This window comes from Brienomyrus brachyistius, chromosome 8 (genome assembly GCF_023856365.1).
Source record: "Brienomyrus brachyistius isolate T26 chromosome 8, BBRACH_0.4, whole genome shotgun sequence".
Classification (NCBI taxonomy): domain Eukaryota; kingdom Metazoa; phylum Chordata; class Actinopteri; order Osteoglossiformes; family Mormyridae; genus Brienomyrus; species Brienomyrus brachyistius.
In genome coordinates, this window is record NC_064540.1 from 8363756 (window position 1) to 8381906 (window position 18151).

The 18151-nt window shown below is 45.6% G+C and overlaps 1 protein-coding gene across 2 annotated transcripts in view; it reads left to right on the forward strand.

Moving 5' to 3' along the window:
* Positions 1-18151, forward strand: part of LOC125748009 (copine-5) — a 92383-nt gene that overhangs the window by 26917 nt on the left and 47315 nt on the right. Inside the window, exons 4-7 of one of the 2 annotated variants that reach the window (XM_049023791.1) lie at positions 100-203; positions 1355-1394; positions 2654-2668; positions 2812-2888. In XM_049023791.1, the coding sequence (XP_048879748.1) occupies positions 100-203; positions 1355-1394; positions 2654-2668; positions 2812-2888 (236 nt within the window). The remainder of the gene's footprint in view (positions 1-99; positions 204-1354; positions 1395-2653; positions 2669-2811; positions 2889-18151) is intronic. The other variant, XM_049023792.1, reaches the window with a different exon arrangement.

Consider the following 18151-nt stretch of genomic DNA (forward strand, 5'->3'; position numbering starts at 1 on the left):
CCGGTTTATGAGTGTGTAATGAGGCCTCTTCCTCCCTCTTTTTCACATGCACACGTTCTCTTAATGACTCATCTCTTTTTTTCCTGTCAAACCATTCAGTTCGGGAGAACAGAAGTGATCGACAACACACTGAACCCCGACTTCGTCCGGAAGTACATCCTGGACTACTTCTTTGAGGAGAAGCAGAATCTTCGCTTTGACTTGTGAGTTAATCCCGTTACTGAGTTTTCTTTCTCTCTCCCATTGAGTGTGTTGGATGGTCGGTGGTGTTTGGAAACCACTAAAACAGCCTGCAGCCCATTCATGCTCAACCACAGTCCATTTACATCAGCTAATGCTGAAGGGACGAGTGCAAAAATGTACTGCAGAGATCCTGTTTGGAAGCTATAAATCAGACCTTGACAGGGAAGTGAACTCTATGCTCATATCTGTCATGTTCCGGTAGACTGGTGCCTTCTGTGGCATAGTTAACATTTATTTAAATATTACACTCCAGACAGACAGCAGACAGCAGTTCTTCTGGGGTGTGTGACCCAAAAATAGTATTACAGCTAAATCAATCAACTGAACAAATTAATCAAAGCTAACTGGCAAGATGAGAGAATGCCTACTCTTGTATTGTTCTGACTATGTACTTCTGCATAGGCACTAATCCATCCATCCATCCATCCATTTTCTAAACCGCTTATCCTACTGGGTTGCGGGTGGTCTGGAGCCTATCCCAGAAGCAATGGGCACGAGGCAGGGAACAACCCAGGATGGGGGGCCAGCCCATCGCAGGGCACACTCACACACCATTCACTCACGCATGCATTCCTATGGGCAATTTAGCAACTCCAGTAAGCCTCAGCATGTTTTTGGACTGTGGGGGGAAACCGGAGTACCCGGAGGAAACCCCACGACGACATGGGGAGAACATGCAAACTCTGTACACATGTGATCCAGGCGGAGACTTGAACCCAGGTCTCAGAGGTGTGAGGCAACAGTGCTAACCACTGCACCACCATGCCGCCCCTTACAGTGCTAACCACTGCACCACCATGCCGCCCCTTACAGTGCTAACCACTGCACCACCATGCCGCCCCTTACAGTGCTAACCACTGCACCACCATGCCGCCCCTTACAGTGCTAACCACTGCACCACCATGCTGCCCCCTAGGCAGTAATCATTGTTTTTAATGATGATGCTTTATTAATGGACAAAACTCATTGCTCTGGTCATGTGACTTACTGACTTTTAGAATCATTCGCCGTGTTCCTTAGTCTTTCTGCAAAGAAATAAAGGCTTGAGCCCTTTGAAGCCTAGTAAGCTTTCAGGCCTTGTGAAACTGTGTGTCTCTCTCTCTCCTTAAAGGTACGATGTGGACTCCAAAAGTCCGGATCTGTCAAAACATGTGAGTTTGGGCCTGCAAAGGCTGCCTGAGGGAAACCCTTCTGATTAGCAACTTTTCCTTTGAAATGCATGCTGATCCTGGTCTGGATCTGTGCAAACCAAAGCTATTGCATCTTTCTCAATATTTGCCACCTTACCCAATATATTTCAAAATGGAAATACACTCAGTGGCCACTTTATTAGGCACATCTAGCTATTACTGGGTAGAACCCACTATTTCCTCCGGAACCATTTCAAGGGTAGATGAGTTATCTGTTCAGAGAAGCCTTTCTGCACACCACTGCTGTACAGAGTTTTTTACACTCGTGTCCTTCCTGTTAGCTTTAACGAGTCGGGCCATCCTGCTGTGACCTCTCTCGTTAACAAGGTGTCTCTTTGGCCACAGAGATGCCATTGACTGGATGTACTTTGTGCATCACACCTTAATCTGCAAACTCTGGGCTCTGTGGTGTGTGAAAATCCCTGACAGGTGGCTTTTTCTGTGATGCTGTGACAGCATGTATGGCACCATCAATTGTACTGATTTCAAAATAGCTTTGATCACACATCTTACCCATTCTGATGCTCAGTTGAGAGATATGTAAACGTCCTGACCTTGTCTTGCGCTGTATGTATTCAGTTACAGCCACGTGATTGGCTGCTCAGAGAAGCAGCCTGTTTGCATTAGCAGGCAGGTGGACCTAATAAACTGAACACTGAGTGTCATGGCGCTTGGTTAAATAAGTCCTCTTTTGGTAATGGATGTTTGTATTGGATTTTTGAACTCATGTCTTTTAGAATATTGTGTTAGTAGACTGATTTCACAGGCATTTCCTGTGAGATGCCTCACGCCACATCTCTCATTTAGCTTAGTTTGGAAGCGCTTTATTCTGTTTATCAGAGCTTGTCGAATGGCGTACAGATGTACAGCTAAATGACAAATCACTATATATGTGCCAAAACTATCAGCAATGTATTCTAACATTTTGACGCACAAAGCTTTGATAAAGAGACATATTCGTATTATACTTTCAAATGAAAAAAGAAATATATTTGGGTGTAATCAAAGCTTTGCACACATCCATAACTGGGCTGTTCCTGTGGTGTGAGCTCCTGTAAATGTGTCTTGTCTTACTAACGCTCATCGTCTATGGAACACGCAAGCCTTCCCTCTGCCTCTCTTGCCCTCCTATGATTGCCGTTCCGTATTTATGTCTCGTGCTTCCTGTCACATGACGTGTTCTGTTGTGTTACCGCTGCTGCCCGCCTCTCCTCCGGAAGCCCCACGAATTCAACGTACGTCTTTGCTCTTGTAATCTTCATTACCGTTCGCCGGGCTGTGGGCCGCCCTGCCATGCTCTGACCGCGCCTCTGTCCCGTCTCCCCGCTCCTTCCGGACCCCGCGGTCCCGTGGCTGCCCGGCCCTCTCCTGTTCCCAGGACTTCCTGGGCCAGATGTTCTGCACCCTGGGTGAGATTGTGGGGTCGCCAGCCAGTCGGCTAGAAAAGCCTCTTGGGTGAGTATAGCCCCGCCCATTCTTTAATGACATCACTGCAATCTTTTGCAAAAGCATGGAAAAAAGACATTTTCTTAGTGACCACTTTACAAATAAAGGTGAAACAATGTAACGCCTTAGCATCACAAATATAAAATTATCTTTACACTGTGGTCAGTGAGTGGTTTAATGTTTAAAAATGGACTTATGTGGATTGTTTTCAGTGAGGAGAATATGTGTGCATCTACAAGGAACAAACTAATCTAAAAAACTAAACTAAGCTTTATAGCCACAGTTAACAATGATACTATTTAGCTAGCAGTCAATGTTAAGCTGTTGAAATATGTGAAATAAAATCTATGTAAACAACCATCATGGATATAAATCGTAAGCAGTATGATTATTTCTCAGCAAAAGAATTGAGCAGAGACATATGGCTTGGTCTGTAATGGGCCGTATCACTCATGTGAACCTGATTCCCCCCCGGTAAAATTTCCTGGTTGGTGAAATTTATAATTATAATGATACATATCAACATATAAATTTTGCATGATAAGAAAATGAAAATCTGTCAGCAAAGCGTATATCTTTGATAGCACACAACCAATCACATTAGAGAAACAAACGCAGTTTGAAACGATCTCATGGTCATCTTTTAAACCTGGACAACCTATGACCAGCAAACACGTGGCAAGGTTGATTGAGTTAGCGGAGCACGACGTATACCACTGTTTAGGTCATGTCATGGAAGAAGTGCTTCCTTAGAGGAAGCTACAGCGAAGAAAGTGAGAGCTCAGCAGCCACAACGTCTTGGAGATATTGTGGATAAACAAGGTGAACAGGTGTTGGTGGTACGGTGGTAATTTTAGTAGTTTAAAGTCAGACACGCAACAGACTGCTGCTGTGTATTGGAATCTCTGCCGAAACCTTGAGCCTGAAAATATTACGAACTTATTTCACCCCTTGAAACATCCAGGAGGACATACGGAATACAAGTGCTTATAGTCACCAGCAATTAGAATTTCCACTTTCAATCTGAAGAAATACAGGACAAATCGAGGCCCAGATTGGTTATAAACAGGACACAGCATTTTATTTTTCATTATGTCATGGATGGTAACTCTACGAGTGATGTGAAACCCGTTATCTGGAAGGAGCAGCAAAGCAACATATCATACTGTTGATTTTTCGTTTTTTATGATTTATTTATTAAAATTTGATTTCAGCTTTACTTTTTCAGGTTGTGAATCTGTTTAACTGAACTTTAAGCAAAAATTGAGCCTTGAAGTAAAGAAATGAAGACTTGAATTATATCAAGATAATTGTCCATCCGTCCATCCATTTTCCAAACCGCTTATCCTACTGGGTCGTGGGGTGTCTGGAGCCTATCCCGGAAGCAATGGGCACGAGGCAGGGAACAACTCAGGATGGGGGGCCAACCCATCGCAGGGCACACTCACACACCATTCACTCACACACCATTCACTCACACATGCACACCTATGGGCAATTTAGCAAGTCCAATTAGCCTTAGCATGTTTTTGGACTATGGGGGGAAACCGGAGTACCTGGAGGAAACCCCACGACGACATGGGGAGAACATGCAAACTCCACACACATGTGACCCAGGTGGAGACTCGAACCTGGGTCCTAGAGGTGTGAGGCAACAGTGCTAACCACTGCACCACCATGCCGCCCCTAAGATAATTATTGATATTGACTAATAAGAAAAAAAATTTACAGGCAAAATCTACCAAGGTGACCTCCCTGGTCGGCAAATTTGAATAATGCAATTAAATTCTATTTATTTTTATGTATTGTAGCGCCTTTGTCCCAAGGTGCTTTACATGGGTATGTTGTAATACATTACAACATCATTAAAAGAGAATAATGCAAAAATGAGAATGGGTGTATGCCTTGCGATGGGCTGCCCCCCCCCCCCCATCCTGGGTTGTTCCCTGCCTCGTGCCCATTGCTTCCAGGATAGGCTCCAGACCCCCCCCCCCCCCCGCGACCCAGTAGGATAAGCGGGTTGGAAAATGGATGGATGGATGGAGATTGGGTGTATGCCATTTATAGTAAAAAGTCACAGTCATCAAAAAATGGACCATTTTCATCAGACAGCTGTGATATATTTTAGCACAGTGTTTATTAAACCAGTCCTGGGGGGGGGCCCAGATAGTCCACATTTTTGCTCCCTCCCGGCTCTCAGTGTTTGGGGGTCCCCGAGGACTGAGCTGATAAACACGCATACACTGATAATAGGTTGGCAATATATTTTCATCATGTTTCTTTCTAAGACAGTTATTTATGTGAAATCCCCATTTGTTACACGCAAAGACGCTTCCTTCATTCACTGCGTGTGGTGTAATACATGAAAGTCAATCGCTAAACCCTGTGCATTTCCGCGTGAGAGCAGATCGGTATGCCTAGTATGTCTGTGTTAAATTGGCAGCGTAAGTATGGCTCTCCTGTACTGTATCATTTTCTCACACGCACGCACACACACACACACACACGCACACACACACACACAGACAGACGCACGCACACACACACACACGCATCCATCTTAGTGAGTCACACTCGTTGAATAAATCCCAGCAGATATTTTTTGCACTGTAATCACTGTCATCAGGGAAGTGTGTCATTTCTGTGGAATGACAGAATGTCGCACTGATTATTCTAAGAAAAGGGCACCGGACACCGATTTCCTAGCATGCATCAGGCCCAACAATGTAGTCACAGTCATTCATTTTTTTAGTTTCCTTCTCATTAAAACCAGGCATGAGATTTGCCTTCCTCTCTCAGAGATGTTTCTCTTCTGGATGAGTGAGAAGAGGGGAGATGCTCGACATGGTTTAATTTAATTCAGATCAGATGTATACATGTAGGGTCTGCCAGCAGCAACTCATGAGGCTGTTAGTAAGGTAGAGATTTTAATCAAGAACGACCTGTCAGCGGGCGTTTAACTGACAGCCTCCATTCTCATCAGATCGGGTCGTTCTCTCTCATTTATGTCACGGGTGACGCGGCAAGTTACAGATTTTTTTTTTTACCCGTTTCAAAGAAATATTGATGTACAGGGGGGAAAAAAAGCAATCGAATTTGACATATATTCTCGCAGTTCTCTACATCTACCCACATCTAACAGACTACAGTGGTAAAATGGCCTGTTTAAGACAGTTTAAGAGGTAATGAATGAATGAGCAGTGATAATGGAATAACAGTGTACGGCAAAATAAGTACTATTTGAAATACTCCATCTTAAGTGTTGCGGAGATTACCAAGAAGTAATTTGTCTGCTCACAAACAGACACGCAGCCATGCTTAGCAGGGGCCCTAGCTAGAAGTGCTGGCCCCCCTTACCATAATGGGGGGGTCTCTCATGGATATATAATGTATAAAGTGCCGGGCCCCAGGGTATCCATGCCCCTCCGACGCTCCTGCACACCAGACAAAATAACCACGGGTATATGCCCACACATTGGCGCCCACGTTCAGTTTTTTTTTCCTACAATCCATCCATCCACTGTGTTTTTGCACTATTCCTCTAATCTGCAGGAGAAGAGGGTTTGTGTTACTCGCAGACACAAAGCCAACGTAAGCCGTGAGGCAGAGGTAGAAAATGCAGCCCTTGCTTTGGCCCCGCAAACACAATGTCCCCCGTGGCGGGGGGTGCAGGAATAACGAGGGCATGGGAACCTCTTCTGATGTACCATGAAAGAGTGCAATGCCATAGCCGCTCCATTGTGGAATCATTCATTTCCTTGATGCCTTTGATGTCCAATCCTGCCACAGAGAGTCTCTGAGGGGAAAGTGGGGGTGGGGGCAGGCTGTCGACCTGATTAGGTGAGCTAATGAGATGCAGAGTCAATTAGACAAGCTTTGCACTGCTTTGTTTACCATTTCGGTGGGAATAAATAAGCAAAAGCGCTCGCTTAGAGTAAGGGAATCTGTCAGGAGTCGTGTCAGACGTCCGGTGTGAGTATCCAACATGGTCAGGAAGCCGGCTCATCTCTCTCTCTCTTCACGAGGAGGGTCTGATTTAAGTACTGTGAGAAAGTCGGTCTTTTCAGTTCAACGCCAGGCAGGGTTCTGACCATCTGGTGGGTCAATACAGTAAAGGAGTGAATGATTAGTTTTTAAAAGCAACTCTAAACATTTGTCAAGATCAATGGGGCTGGGGGGGGGAGGGGTGGTGTGGGACAGGATCATCGACTTTCCGCTCCAGCTGAGCTGAATCATTGCCGCGGGCGAAGCTGAGCTTCTATCTAGATGCCAGCAGGCTGTTTCGACTGCAGATAGTGTCATTTAGCCATAAAGAACAGCAGCAGGCTGACTGACGTCGCCATAGAGCGAGAGATGAATACAAGGGAATTCAAGCACGGCCCGTGAAGCTGTTTCATATCATCTGCCCATGGAAGCGGCTGAAATTTATTGCTGTCCGACGTGTACCATGGCAGCCTTGATGCTGGGGGCTGTTAGTATGTTTTGCAGATGAGATTTCGCTTCTTCTCCCTGGTAGAAATTGTGACACAGAAATATGGACAAAATATGGACCAAGAGGTATCCGACATGGGGATCGCAGGCAGCAAAGAGCTGCTTCTCCCAGGCCAGGCGTGCTGTGTGCCTCAGTGGATAAGGACCGTGTCTGTGATCGGAACGCTGCTGGTTTAAATCCCAGGGTTGGCAAAGTCTGTTCACCTCGAAGGCCCTTAATCCCAGTTGCTCTAGGGACTGTGTGACCCTGCTTTCTCAACAGTATGTTGCTTTGGATAAAAGCATGTACTAAACGAACGAAATGTAAATGGACGGCTCTGATTACACTGACCAAGCGAAACCATCTGTTTACTCAACAGTTTGGTGGGCCAGAGGTCCGCTGGGGTTTGGTCACATGCTGCAGACGAGCTGATGAGCTACCTGTTACTGTGTCTGCGTGGCCGCAGGCACTCTGCATATCCAAAGGGGACAGCCTTTGCTCCCAACCCAATCAAGGCGTCTATGCTTAATGCACTCAACTAATTTGAGCTGGAAGCCATTACGGCAGAATTTTAAGAGCCTTGGGTATCTTTAAGACATTTAGTTCAGGAAGTGATATGACCACGCCACAGTTAATGCCCCTGACGAATGTGCATTTGCTTGAGTAATTAAAGGTGTAAAAGCACGTATAGTAATGGACACCAGTAAGATGATTTCAGATCCTCCAAACACAAATCCTTTATTTGTTTATTTGGTGTTTATTTGACCAAAGCAGGGCTTCTCAGCTAAGTTGATTCCTCTGTGCCAGCTCAGAATTGTTGGTAATTCGTCGTGATGGAACTACATAGCTCAACCAACCAGCTACCACCAGGGGAAATAAAGAAATTAATTAAGATTAGAAAAGGAAGCTGCGAAACGGGAGAGAGACACTTTCAGTACTTACAATTTCATGATTTGGAAAAAATGTCTGAGTGGATTTCCGGGGCAGTCCAGCATGTGGGAGCTGGGTGCAGACCTGAGACATACGAAAGCAGGCCACCTGCTGATGACTGCCGTCCACATTGTCCAGTTAACATTCCATTGACCTGAATAGTTACACAGTGTAATGGTACCAAGCCATGTAAAAAAAAAAAAAAAACGCATGAAAAGGGGAAGGTTCATCCCTAAACAAGCTTGCTAACGACACCAATATGGGACCAGCTGGAAAGGGAAATTATGGAATAGGAAGATCATTTACAAAGCAGGTAATGGGTGTTTGCCTCTTTTCAACTGTTAAACATTGAATTCATATTCGTCGGGGGTGGAGTCTAACCCGAGACAAGATGCCAGTCCATCATAGGATAGGCCTACATACATGCTCACACACACAATCGTATATGGGGAGGATATGGAACACACACACACACACACACACACACACACACGCAGGTGGGGATCAGTCCTCCAACCCTGGGGGTGTGAGGCAACGGCGCTAAATGCTCCCTTTTTTTCCATTTCACGACGGGGTTATTATTTCACGGGGTGGCATGGTGGTGCAGTGGTTAGCACTGTTGCCTCACACCTCTGACCCGGGTTCGAGTCTCCGACTGGGTCACATGTATGCGAAGTTTGCATGTTCTCCCCATGTCGTCGTGGGGTTTCCTCCGGGTACTCCAGTTTCCCCCCACAGCCAAAAAACATGCTGAGGCTAATTGGAGTTGCTAAATTGCCCGTAGGTGTGCATGTGTGAGTGAATGGTGTGTGAGTGTGCCCTGCGATGGGCTGGCCCCCCATCCTGGGTTGTTCCCTGCCTCGTGCCCATTGCTTCTGGGATAGGCTCCGGACCCCCCGCGACTCAGTAGAATAAGCGGTTTGGAAAATGGATGGATGGATGGGTTATTAGTTCACATAAACAATTCATATAAGTGAAACTGAAGCAGACACCCGCTTATGATATTGTATAATTTCCGGCAAACTGCCAGTAGTCAGTGCTGGATTTAGGGTTCAGGTGGCATGGAGTTTTCCCAGGGTGCCGTACCAGCTTGACACCGCATTGGCAGTCTTGCGTCGCTACTCTCGATTGCGTTGTTTCTCTGGGCAGAAGTTCCTGAGCAGGTTGGGAACGTTTTTGCTTGTTTCGGGTTGCAATGGAAGATCATTGGAGTTTTCGTTGGGTTGGGCAAAGGAGTACAGAGTGGAACTCTTCGGTGACACTGTGTCTGTCATGTCTGCCGCAAAATGGTCACAGATGCTTCCGGTATGATCAGTATGTTCTGTTGATTGTATAATCGGTCTCGTAACTTTCAGGTTGAAATGCTGAAACGCCATGAGGGTGGAGCTGTACGGACAAGGTTTCCAGGCTGCTTGCTAATGCTTTAGCACTGCAGTGGACCGTGAAGTGCAGGGAACCGGGACCCATCAAGAGGGGCTGTAAGCAGGAAGCGGCAGCTATATTTTGCAGGTGTTCATTCAACCACAGGGAATGCATCACATTAGCACAGGGGTCACCACACTGTACAAACACGGCGAACTGACAAACCACACGTGACAATTAGCGGATTCATTAGTAAAGTATGAAATGACATTTTAAAGCAGCTCAGTTTCTTAGACCGTATCGTGGGGCTTGGTGAATCGCTGCACTTCCCAGAGTTCCCGGGTTTTGCTGGACGTATGTGTGATGAATCTCACTGTCCAGCTCTGGAGGAGAAGTCTTCTCCATTTTTCATACTTATCCCATGAACTGATCAGTGACAGCCTCGGCCTTGCTGTACACATGCGAGTCCCGCGTGACATTGTTAGCCTCTCTATCTTTATTCCATCACGCACTGCCACTATTGTGTTATTGCCGATTAACGCCCACTACTTAAGGAACTGTAGGAGAATGTGTCCATCTTCTTATATTCTCTCCCTGACATCAAGCCATTTGCTTTTTTAAAAAGTGTTGATAGTTGGACAGGAGCATCTCATGCATTCAGATTCCTGGTCAGCATTCAGGTCATCAAAAACAATTTCTGATGTATGTAGCTTGGCTGGGGGAGAGTGATATTTATTGCCCAGCCAGAGATGTGCCGCTTGTCTGTGCAGGCCTTCCGGTCAGATTTATACACTGTTGTGTGATTGATTTCTTTCATTAGCTTTGCATGCATGGTCGCAATAATGTTTTCTTGGTGGATTATACAACAGTTGTATAATTTGGTTTTTGGAAAATTTCATTTTAAAAAGTTTTCTTTGGTTAACTGAAGCATCTATCAAACTGGTTTATTCCTGCGTTCCCAGCTGCTGTATCTGTCATTATATGGGCTTCAGCCTGAATATGCGCCTTCGATGGTGAGTCCATGTTGGTCAGCAGAAATATGCAAACCTTCACCCCGTCTCTGGTCCCCAGAACCTTGACAATGTCATAAACTGCTGCAGAGACACTGCAAGTTAAACCAATTATGCACTTAATCTGAATTTCTAATTCATATTTCTTTTTAATTATGCTATTCTGCAAAGAATACGGTTGCATATTAATGGCAATAAATGGTCTATTCATTCTCCTCTGCTGTGGATGATTTCCACAGTTTTAATTTTAAATTTATTTTTAGTGTAGATAATGATTTGTCCGCATGTACTGCGGTACTGTCTGTCTTTAATGTGCCTTAAAAATCAAACAGTTTTTATATAATTATATAATTCATTAGATAAATTATATATGTATATATGAATATACATGAAATCGGCACATAATTGCGATCTTAGAAGAGGTGGTTGTTTTCCCCACGATCTGTAATTATGATTACGATCGTAAGCATCTCCCTCGAAAATACGCATCCGAAAGGCGCTCAGTCCTTTTAAAGTTTTATATAGCTCTCTACTCAGTGCAGTAAATGCTTAGCAAGGGATCCGCAAGAAAATTAGGCCGAGATGAGAAGCCATTAAAGTGAATAAGAATGCGGATGGATGTTAAAGTATCCCGGGGGCGGTGGGGGGTTTCTGCCATGCCCCCGTCATCGAGCTGCTTTGGAAAAACATCCTTTTGCCACAGTAACTCTTGCCATGAGACCCGTCAGTCTGGGAGCAGGCCTTCGTATTGCAGACTGCTTTCCCGCGTTGAGCGTGTGACCAGCCGGAGGATGCCCATTTTTGGCCATTGCCATGACATCACCGCTCGCCGGGGGCTTGGTGACCTCCCATGACACTAAGCACCAGCTTTGGTCCCTCTCGCCTCCTCGTCTTCCCCACCCTCACGGCGCCCCGGTCCCGGCCCGGATCCACGTCTCCTCCTCTCCGCTGTCAGAAAGACGCACATCTTTCCGTTGGTATGGCTACGAGGTTATTTCTGCGTGAGGCTTAGGTCTGTGGCAGCTTGTCATTATGTTGCTCTTATATGTAGTGGTGCAGAGAGGCAGGCGCTCGCCAGCTTCTGGCTGTCGGGCTTTTACAAGCTGACATTTGCAGACGATAAGGGCCTTATTTTTAGCTTCTGTGAGGAACGGCATTTTGTTATCCGCCCAAAACACTCTTGGGGGCTTAGGTCTCTATTAATCTGCTTTGTTCTTGGCATGTTTACTCCGACTGTGTGTGGGGCGGGGGGGCTCCTGTATGTTAAAGATGGCCTACCTACATGGAATTATAGAAAGAGCTTGGCCGTATTGAGCCTGTGTGAAACGCCTCTTAGAGGTGAACGCTGTGCTTTTAAACAGGGTGAGGCAAACACATCGGAGTCATTTTTCATGTGTGGGGATTGAGATCATGGGTGCTGGGGAAGGGGTCCTTCACACACCTCCCTTATTGAATGCTGATGTGCGAAGATGTGCTTCATGGGTGGCAACACGAGAGACAAATCGAGGCCAAGGAGGCGGAGCATCCCCTGTTGAGAACGGCGTACCCTCTCCTGGTTCTCTCCACATGTGTGCGCACTCCAGGCTGCCTAGCTTTAGGGCTGATGGATCAGGTCAAAGGTCATGGGTGGCATCGTCACCGACAGCAGATCGGGTTGTGGGTGGGGTCATCGCTGGCCCCATTACCTCATTAATGTTTTATTCATTTATTGTGCAAACCTTTTTATCTAAAGCAATGTAATTTTTTTTTTTTATGAAAGCAAGGTCAGACACTCCCTGGAGTAAAGGGCGGCTAGGGGCCACGCAGGGGTCTAATGGTGAAATCACTGTGCCCGGATCCATCATCACCACATCACAATTGCTGAGCAATTGAGCAATTAAGATTAAGAGTAACATAAAGATTAAGGTGAACTTAATTGATCCCAGGAGGAAAGCTCTTGTCTACAGGGGCACTACGTCCGGCCCCTTCAAATCTCTCTAACATAATTATTTGCATGAATTCCCTCACTCTCTGGCTGGACCCCAGAAAGGGCAGGTGGGGGTATATGTGGGGATGGGGGCAGCTTTGGCTGGGCTCTTCGGACCCTGCTTATGGAAGAAAAGTAATGGCTCTGTGTGTAATGGTCGCTTTGGGCCTGGCTGCAGCCAGGGTTAATGAACTTTGATGCATGGCTTGTGGTTTCTTTAGATAAATTTGCCCCCCTGATCTGCACAGTTGTGAGAAAAACCCAGCAGTTATTTATCATCTTGGATTTAATGGGTATAATGGCCACCCCGTGTTATAAGGACTCTCTTAGGTTGGTCATTCTCACTGACCCTTAGCGAGGTGTTCCAGCAGCTTGGCAAGAAGGTTAACATTCGGGGCACTGGGCCACCTGTGTGGGGCTGCTGAAGTTGGGCCCCCCTGGTGGCTATAAGCAGTCACTACACTAAGGGGCGCCCCAAAGCAACTGTTTAAGTGGTTTCCCAGAAACAATTAACACCCCACCCCCCACCCCCCCCCCCGGCTGCAAAGATGTCTTCCTGCCTGCATAATTTTTCAGGGTCTGTCGTTCAGCATACACAGGGTCGGGGTGGTGTTAGGGTTAGGGTGGGGGGTCACTTATGGTGGAATCTCAGGGTTGCAGGGAACAGCTCTGCCACTGAAGTCGAGGGATGACTCTCTTGCTTCTGTGTAAAGCTGTGGTGGTTTTCTTTCAAAAAAACGGTGAGCACTGATGTGACCTGGATTCGGAAGAAGCTTATGGGCGCGGACGGCTCTCGGGGGGCGTAAGCAAGTCCGGGGCTGGGGGGGGGGGTTCCCCTTTGCCTCCTCACTGTGGGCGAGGGGAGCAGCTTTCACTGTATAATCTGTGGCCTGATGGTGTCCTGCAGAGATTCCAGGGGGTCGCGTGGGACACCGAGGAACCAATGAGACCGGGAGGCTTCCACATTCGACACGTAAACAAATCGATAAATAATTAAGGCCGTGTTTTTATTTCTATTCCCAAATAACAGAAGTGTTTGTGTTCAGCAGATGGCGGATTCTAATTTTCATGAGCCGAACCTCAAAGTCTGCAGCTTCATGCAAGAAAACATGAAGAGAAGAGTATATGAAAACAACAACAGTTGGTATTAGTCTGGGTGCTTAGCTAATGAAGAGAGACATGGCAGAAATGCATCCATTATAAAGACACGGATTTAAAAGTCAAGAAAAGCAGGTATTTAAAGTCACAAATGAAAGAGTGTTGTAACATGGCCTAAAAATATGTATTAAAGCGTTATACTGAACTGGAGGGAAAGAAAAGGAGAGAATGTTCAAAAATGGGCAACTAAAAGCAAGAAAAACGACTCAGTGCCTCAAAGAAAAATATCTTTCAGCGATATGTCATTTAGCAAACCTCCACTCAGGAAATCCTGTGTTGTTTATTAAAACAGTTTGGAATAAATCCACTGTCAAGCTGGAGAAACATGCAAAGTGTTTCTCTAAAGGGAAAGGAGACAAAGAAGAGTTAACTGGCTTAGACTTCATTACTGCGATAATTCTGGAGTGGAGCCGGGTTAGATTGCACTGTTCAGGTCCCAGCAGCTCTCCACTGAAAAGGCGCAATTAGTAAAAACTTCTTGTAGTGCAGTAATTGGAATTTTAATGAAATGAGCCAGAACAGGACCAAAGAAATTTCTTTTGAAGGAAATCCTAAAGTCCAGGATCTGAGTTGGGGGTGGTTGATGGGATAAACGGGAGCTGATGCAAAAAAATTTGGTGTAGTTTTTTTTTGTGGTATCACCGAAAGTGTCACCGAATCCTCTGCCATGTAAGGATTTGCATGGTGGCTGGTAAAATGACTGACCAATCATGACCTCTGAGGCTGAGCACGTGGGCATGCATCTCCCTGCATGTGTGCCGCGCGATCTGACGATGATGCAGCCCACATGGATAGATCACATCGTTTCATTCCCTCAATCATTAAAGCGACTCTTATGGGTTGGGCATGTAATCACTTGGCTCTGCAGTTTGGGGTCCTTACCTCTATGAAAATAAACGGCGATTTTGAAGAGCATTGAGATATTTATAATTACAGTTTGAAAGGAGGCTGAAAGGGGCCCGTATGTGGGACTTGGTCTTTTCTGGGGGCATGGTTAGCTTACCGAGAGGTGGACAATAAAGAATGAGTCACAGTGACAGGCTTGTCACATCCGGGGGCCGTGGAGACCACCCAGCGGAGCGTGCTGGGGGGGAGGGGGGGGTCCATCAGTCACTCCCCAGCTGAGATTGGGGACCCTGCCGGATTGACTGCTGTTATTTTTCCAGCAGGCAAAAGCCAGTTCATCAGCGGAGTGCCTGGGTGACAAGGCATAATTTATCACATCCGGAGACAAAAGGCTGTCGCCAGGGAGGTTCCCGCTGAGATTATCACATGGACTTTCTCCCTCGTTCTTTCGCCAGTGAAAGACCTGCCGTGGTTAAACAGATGAAACGCATAGGCGTCTATTTTCAACACTGAAGAGCAAAACATAAAATATTGAGATTTTGAACTAAATGGAAGACATAAATAAGGCCCGGAAATCTTTATCACTTCTCATCGATTTATCTTTCAAATGTGCATCAGAGACCAAGCCGAAAAGAATTGGCTTGTTGTTGGAAAATGCATCTATAGCATCTATGTTTTATTTTACTTGAGGTTCTGAGATGCTGGTTTTCCAAGGGTGATGTTTGGAGACAATTAATCATTCATTCTGTCCATGGGTACAGTGAACATCCCCTTGCATCTTTCCGGTGTCACAAATCCCATAACTCTCGCAAGTCAAGACAAGCAAGACAAACGATGGTGTCACATGCTGTCTTCTGGGTAGGATGGCCAACCAAGTGACATGGGGATGCACCCCTTACTGAAAGTAATCTGTTTACTTGTGAAGACAACATAGCATCATATTGCGAGCATTAATGAGAATTCCTGGCTCCTAGTTGTTAAACTTCATCCAGCAAGGGCCAGAAATACATCATCTGTGGAGAATTGTGTTCTTCGTTTGGTGGAATAAACCCCGTGGTTTCATCTCATTTAGGGAGCACGAGTTCAAACTTGTGCCTGGCATCAGGCAATTATGGTGTTACCTCAATTAATGCATAATAACTTGAAAGTACTTCTTTAAGGCTGACCTTTGACCCTCTAAAAGTACATGCACATTTGTGATGGACGTGCGAGGGGCGAGCGGTCAATCGTAGGACCATTCGTCATTTCCTGCGATCATTATTTTAGCATTTTCACTACCTTTCAGTGAATCATCTTGCCTCAGTGTAGCAGCCTATTAAAGACACAGAATTCTTAGCCTTTTAAAATATGCATAATTTGGGGAAAAAAAATTACAGCCTTTGTAGTGATAGCAAAATGGTGCAATAAAACACAGGCTCCATTCTCACTAGGGTGTCAGCCTAGATTTGTTTATTTTTATTTATTGCATTTTCTCTCGGGTTTTGCGTAATAGATTTTAATTAATTTTAAAATAATGCTGGACTTCTGTTCGACTTTGTGAGGTGGTACACACCACTGCTGCCACTTTGCTTCCTCATTTGTGCCAGCATATGGCTTAGGAGCACATTACGAAATGCTTGAAATCACACCACACCACTTGACAGTAGTCCTAGTGTAATGGGTTGCATGTCATTCCCATGCAGAGGGAACCAGTATGGGGTCATGGAATTTTTTAGGTCAAAATACACCTTCAGGCAAAGTCTTCAGATGTGCAAAGAGGGTCATAAATATAGTTATATTAGTGCATGATGAGCATGAGATTGCGGATCAGGATCAGGCGTCTTTATATACATATACAGTGTGTGTCTAAGTGAGTTAGATCTCTGTGCCTGTATTTAGAAGGTTGTAGGTTCAAATCCTAGACAGAATATTACATCCCTGTTACACCCTTGGGCGAGGCCCTTAACCCCCAGGCTGTTGCATAAATGACTACCTTACCCAGAGTTAGTTTAGAGCTTGTTTACACTGTATATGTGTGTTTGTGTGTTCCAAGGAGAGCATCATGGGATATGCAAAAAGAAGAATTCCAGTGTACCTGTGCTGGTGGAAATGGCACGTAAAAGCATAATTTCCAGAGTCCAGCAGGGAGTTCCTTAGTTTCTGAGCCGGGCAGGTTGTCCTCCAGGACACTTGATTCTGTTTTGGCCGGGACTGTTCCAGTTGCACAGTTCTGCGTTCCATCTATGATGATGCTGAATGGAGCGCTGTCCTCGTGCTGCGTTCCCATCCATGTGGGATGGCCTCAGAGCCCACATCCTACAGGACCCTACCCTAATCTCTGACCCCCAACATCTTCTCACTTGCATGTTGCTCTGGACAGAAGTGTCTGTTACATAAATAAACATAAGAAATGGCCGCAGATGCACTCCTTTCTGTCTTTCTGTCGTTTTCGCTCGGTTTTGTTGTCAGAGAAGCTTGAGGGGGGTGTAATTATTTGCTTTGTTGTCCTTGAGAGAACTATTGTACTTAAAAGCAAATTAGATAATGACATCAATTAATTCCCTATCAAGCAATTAATTCTGTAGTTTTCATAGCAACCAATCTGCTTTGCTATGTATTGAGAATTTGGAAACAGATGTGTAACTAATATCCTTATGAATATCGAGGGAAGGCTTACCGTAGGATCATATTTACAAACGGGAATTTAGGAAAGCTATCTAATGGCTAATTTTTATGCTGTTATACTATCCCCTTAGATGCAAATAAATAAATAAAAATCAATATTGTAGGACAGTGCTGACAGACTCCTTCTCTTCTATATGACATAAAGGTGTTTGATTGGTTGGGAATGAAGCAGGAAATCAGTGCCAGTATTCCAGGCATGTTTCCAGATGGATTCCGCCCGTGTCGCTCTGTATCTGGGGCCACAGCTGGGAGGCTTTGCTGGTGGACCCCGCTGAACTTAGTACATCTTCTCAGGGGGGGTGGTATTCACACACGATTTAGGGATGAATGATTCTGGAAGATCGTGGCTTGTCTGGATGCTGAATCAAAGCGAGGCTTTTTCTCTTCGCTGCATCTGTTGATTTTACCTTCCAGTCCCAGGCCTAGCTGGTGTGAGGAAACTGTCTCTCTGAGATTGGCGGCCCCTGATTAGCTAGTGGCCCCTAGCTTGAGCAGCAGCCTCATCTGGCTCTTAAAGACACTTTTCTCCTTAGATTCCACAGCCGCAGCATCTTCTTGGACCAGGATCCCCTGATCTGTTTTGGGCATGAGTTCAGGTACTTTAGGCTGCTCGAGGGTTTGGGGAGACAAAACAGCATATTAAAATCCCGTTAGTGAGACGGATTGCATTGCCTAGCAGCCTCGGTTATTTTGCATGCGCTATGTCCGCGTGTGCTCTGCTTGTGCAGGAATGAGCTCTACCTAGTTTGATCTCCAAGACCTGACTTGTTTACGCGAATGACAGCGTACATCTGATGTGCTGCTTAGTTTGGTTATACTGTGTTCTTGTGTTCTGCTTGGTAATTGCATGCGTAGAACCTTCCAT